General features: G+C 59.4%; 1 protein-coding gene across 4 annotated transcripts in view; it reads right to left on the minus strand.

Annotated features, from left to right (window-relative positions):
- Positions 1-1,987, minus strand: part of Tcf7l1 (transcription factor 7 like 1) — a 154,640-nt gene extending 152,653 nt beyond the window's left edge. For all 4 annotated transcript variants that reach the window (XM_055596443.1, XM_055596441.1, XM_055596440.1 and 1 more), the window contains exons 1-3: positions 1,687-1,987; positions 1,537-1,600; positions 1,203-1,330 (exon numbers count right to left, since the gene is read on the minus strand). In XM_055596443.1, the coding sequence (XP_055452418.1) occupies positions 1,203-1,330; positions 1,537-1,600; positions 1,687-1,929 (435 nt within the window). In that variant the 5' untranslated portion in view covers positions 1,930-1,987. The remainder of the gene's footprint in view (positions 1-1,202; positions 1,331-1,536; positions 1,601-1,686) is intronic.
- Between the last annotated feature and the right edge of the window lie 2,953 nt (positions 1,988-4,940).

Here is a 4,940-nt window from a genome sequence, read left to right on the forward strand (position 1 = left end):
ACACACACACACACACACACACACACACACACACACACACACACACACACAGCACATGAACTATGGAGGCCATCCTGCTCCACCAAGTAAGGACCCTGAAATGACAGCAGGAACGCCCATTCAACACCCGCGTCTTCCCTGATCGCCCTTGATTGTAAGCATACTTAAGATAAACTTTTACTTCAGCTTGGTTCCGTCAGGGGTGCCCCCCTGAGAAGGGCAATGGATCCCAGCACCGTGAGTGAACCAGCCTGCTCTAGGAAGCTCTGCAGGAGGCGGGTACGCCGCGCCACACAGCAGGAAGGCGTGCGCCCGAGAGCTACCCATCGACCCAGCACCAGCACAGGAAGCCTGGGTGTGGAGTAGCCGCTCCAAGGCCTTGCCAGCCCCGAACTGTACCCCTCGTTCCGCGGGGGAGAGGGGCGGGAGCTTGGAGCTGGAGAGGGGTGAAGGAATCCGCCCTCATTTGCACATTGTCTGGGGCCGGGTCAATTTGCTTAATCACCGCTCTAAATGCCAGGCACACAGCACACAATGCGCTCCCATTAACAGGTTTAAAGTGTCGCAGCGCTCGCTTTAAATGAGAAAAGCCGGCAACAAAGGGGGGAAAAAGCCAAGTAAGAATGCCTTGGGTCGCCCTCCAACCATCTCTGAGGAGTTTAAAACCCAGACTTCTGCAGAAAAATTGAGGCCCTGGTGTGAGGATTGGGGGTGGGGACGAGGGTCGTGAATAATCTACACAAAGTAGTTTGTACAGCTCCCAGCAGTCCAGGGAGCTCGGCGGTCAGTGGCTCACCGCTCAACCCAGGCTCCTCCAGGCCCTTGACCAGCTTTCCCTCTCGCCAAGGGAAAAGCTGACGGAACTCCAGCAAGGAAAGAGAGACCCCCCCCCCACCCCCGCCTCCGAAAGCAGACACAGATCCAAGTTTTCCTTTGGAAGAAGCAAGGGATTTGGGAGGCTGGGAGGAGGACCCAGCAGGCCGCGAGCTCCCAAAGGCGAGAAGTTAACAGAACTTTACTTTCAGCCCGTCACTGGCCAGTGCAATCCCACACTAGGCCGCCACAGGGGAGTTTAACTCCGCAAACAAGTTCTGCCCAGGCTCGGCGCAGGAGGCCCCATCCCCCACAGCACGGCGGAGCCCGGGGGCGCATCTCGCCGGCCCCGCGCCCACCCGTCCCGGCGCGGCCCGGCTGACACTTACGGTGCGCGCCCCGCTGGGAGACAGGGGTCCGTTGGAGAGGTACGGGCTGCTCAGGTCCGGGATCATCAGGAAGGGGTACCCAGGGTAGGCAGGTCCCTTAAAGAAAGCGCCGTCCTGGGGCCTTCTCACTGCGGACAAAACCAGAGCGGAGGGAGGTCAGGGGCCCCGCGGACGGCGCGGCGCTCGGGACCTCCGGGCGGGAAGCCGGGGCCCGAGCGCCCCTCGAGCGAGCCCCAGCGCGGCCGCCGGGGGAGCGCAGGGGCTCCGCGCGCGGGCACGGGCCCCCGGAGGGCCGCGGCGGCCGGGGAGCGGCGGCTGCCGGAGAGGGACGTACCTTCGGCGAAATAGTCGCGCGGCTTCTGGAAAGCGTCCCGGGCGGGCTGCGGGCGCCTCTCCGCCTGCGGAGGAGACACAAAGGCGAGGGCGGGTGAGCGCGAGCGGGACCCGGCGGCCCGGGGCCCAGCCGCCCCCGGGGTCCCTTTACCTCCGAGTCCGAACTGCTGCTCTGATTCTCCGACTCGTTGACCAGGGACGACTTGACCTCGTCCAGGTCCCTCTGCGCCGAAGCGCTGTCGCTGCTCGGCTCCTGCTCCTCGCCCCCCTCGTCCTGGAAGGGGATCAGCTCGTCGTTCGCCCCGAGGTCGTCGCCTCCGCCGGCCGCCCCGGCACCGGAGCCACCGCCTCCCCCGCCGGCACCGCCGCCGCGGCCACCACCGAGCTGGGGCATGGTGGGGCCACGGGCCGGGGCCGCCGCGCTCGGAGCCCCGCGCCCTGCCCGGCCCGGCCCGGCGCCCCTCCCTCCCGCTCGCTGGCCGGGCTCCGCTGGCCTGGCCGCCGCGGCGACAAAGTTTTGACAGGGCGTGGCTCCGTGGGAAGCGGGCGCGGCGCCGCCCAGCCGGGGCGAGAGTCGCTCGGCTCCCGATCGTCCCGCAGCGCGGAGCCCGAGCTCCGCAGCCAGCCGCCGCCGCCGCCGCCGCCGCCGCCGCCTCCTGCTCCGCCGGGGCGTCCCAGCGCCTGGCCCGCCGGGGAGGGGCGATGGGGAAGGAGGGAGGGACCGCCCGGCGGGGCAGGGGGGCCGGAGGGAGGAGCCCCGGCTGCAAGCTGACACCCGCGCCTCGCCGAACCGGGAGCGCTGCAGCGCGCGCACGCACACTCGCACTCACACTCGCGTCCTGCTCGCTGGCACCTTCCGGGGACCGCGCCTCCGCTCCCCGGGCGGCCGCCCTACCCCTCACGCTTCTCCCTAGCCTCTCCGCCGACCCCCGGGAAGCCCCTCTCGCACTCTCCCGCAAAGCCCGAGAGTCTGGCCCTCGCGCCTCCTCATCCCCTAACTTTTCTTGGCAAACGGCCCCCAGAACTCCGCGCGGGGTAGTCCCACTCCTCTCCTCCGCACCGGCGGGCGGCACTGCCCCCTGCGGGAAAGCGGAGGACTAGCAGATCCGCCGAGCACAGCCGCGCGCACTGCGTGGTTCCTGAGCGCAGGCTCCCACCGGCCCTTCCACCCAGCTGGATGCAGAAAGAATTTGGTGACACTTCAGAACACGCTGAGCGGCCTTCCGTCCCTTTTCCTATGGTGTCCCGACGCGTTCCTGGCCCCCAAACTGTTTTGGGTCCTCGGTAAGGTACTACTGAAACCCTGAAGACCACCCTTTCTTTCTCTAGAGCTGGAGAAGAGTGTGAAATCCAACACTCACTGTCTTACAGTCAGAAGGGATTTTGATTGTATTCGTTTCCAGGAGGAATTCTCACCCAGAACTTCCAGAGCTGATTATGAAGCTGCCTAGATAGCCAACAAGCACAATAAGCAAATGACCAAACCAGCTTCATAGGTAATGAACAGTGTCGAGAAAGCATTTCCGGGCTGACAAGATGGCTCAGTAGGTAAAGCCCCACGTTCCATGTCGGGTCCCCACATGGTAGAAGTAGAGAACAGACTCCCTTCCAGTTGTCTGGCTTCTGCCTGTGGGCCGTGCCGCACGTACTCACACAGCTCAGGGATAGAGTGTGTATTTACCATTCGTGAGGGCCTGTGTTCAGTCCCCAGGGGACTAGAGAGATTCACACATCTTCAGTCCGCTAGGAACTCCACTTGGAATTGTCTATCGGGGGGAACTATTGCTGACAACATAAATTTTAAAATCAGTCTAGAGATCAGTATACCACTATTTTAAAATGTCTTAAACACAACTTAAAGCTGGGTATGGTAGCCTGTGCCTTTAATCCCAGAACCTGTGAGTTTGAGGCCAGCCAGATGTCTACACGTCTCTCTACAGAGAGAGACATCCTGGGCTGCATAAAGAAACCCTGTCCTTAAAAACAAAACAACAACAATTTAAGCACAGAGGCATTTTCTCGCGTTCCCTTCGGTTGGGACAAAGGTGCAGCTTTGAGAAGTGAAGAAGGGGATGGAGAGTGCTTCAATTCATCCGCATCTCTTTCAGTAGCACCCACAGCCAGCGGCTGCGCAGACGGAGCTCCTGCTGTGCTGGTCAAGAATGGGTTTGAAGAAGCACCCTTAAAAAAGCTTAGTACATATAGCTTTCATTCTTTTATTAATTTTTTTTTTCTTTTTCAGGGTTTGGGCGATGGTGGTGCATTCCTGTAATCCCAGCACTCAGGAGTTAGAGGCAGGAGTTCCAGGCCAGCCTGGTCTACAGAGTGAGTTCCAGGACAGCCAGGGCTACACAGAGAAACCCTGTCTCAGAACAAACAAACAAACCAAAAATTAGGTGACAGAGACATGACAGTTGCAGTGATGGCTTGGGGGTAGGCCACGGAGCACTGAGCTAAGAGTAAGCTCAGTGCCGGAGGCTGGTGGCTGCTGCTCACCCACAGCCTACCTGGGCCACCTCCAGCGCTTGGTCAGAATACCTCCTAAGTGGCATGAGGTCTTCCACAGCCTCCTCATGTATGCATGTGATTTTGTAGACTTCTTTTTTTAATGAAAATACTTTTTTTGGGGGGTGTATAAATGTATGAAAAGCTCCTATTGGTTCTCTATGGCTACTATAATAAATCAGTACAAAGATGTTGGTAGCTGGGAAATAAGATGTTACCTCAACGATAGAGAGCCTGCCTAGCGATGAGGTCCTGGGTTCGGTCCCCAGTACTGCTGAAGAGAAGGGCGGGAGGTGAGGAGGAGAGGGGGAATAAAGAAAAGAGAGATGGAACCAGATCCCTCCCAGGGTTCCAGCGAACCTTCTGCTAGCTTCTGGAGCTGTTGGTGCTCTAGCTTTGGCCCCCACCTTGCAAACTTCTGTTATCTGTGGTCACACTGGAGTCCTGTAATGGCCTTTAGAGACCATCCCACGGGCTCAGCATCATCTTTTTGCCAGGCTGCAACCCATGGCTGAGTCAGATCATGAAAGACTGCTTGACCTACCTCACTCGAGGGCTGCAGGGTTAAGCCACAGTCCTGTCTGTCACTTTGGGGAGTGAGCTGTTGCCAGCCTACCACACCTGTCAGCTTGGAAGAAGTGCAAACTGAAGCAATACAGAAGAGCATTTTCTCACCTATCAGATTGGCGCAAGCAGAAAGACGGGGTAACACCCAGCCTTGGCCCCTACGCAGAGAAGCACACAGGGCTCCAGGCATGCCGTTGTGTAAGATTTCTGAAAGGGAGTTTGGCAATACCTTGGAAAATCTTTAAAAGTGCAAATGCTTTGACTCCTCCTTGTACTTCTAGGATTCCATCCTAAAGAAATGGCCTGGAAGAGAGCGTTCACCGCAGTGGAAAG

This window comes from Psammomys obesus, unplaced genomic scaffold (genome assembly GCF_907164565.1).
Source record: "Psammomys obesus unplaced genomic scaffold, mPsaObe1.curated_primary_1811, whole genome shotgun sequence".
Classification (NCBI taxonomy): domain Eukaryota; kingdom Metazoa; phylum Chordata; class Mammalia; order Rodentia; family Muridae; genus Psammomys; species Psammomys obesus.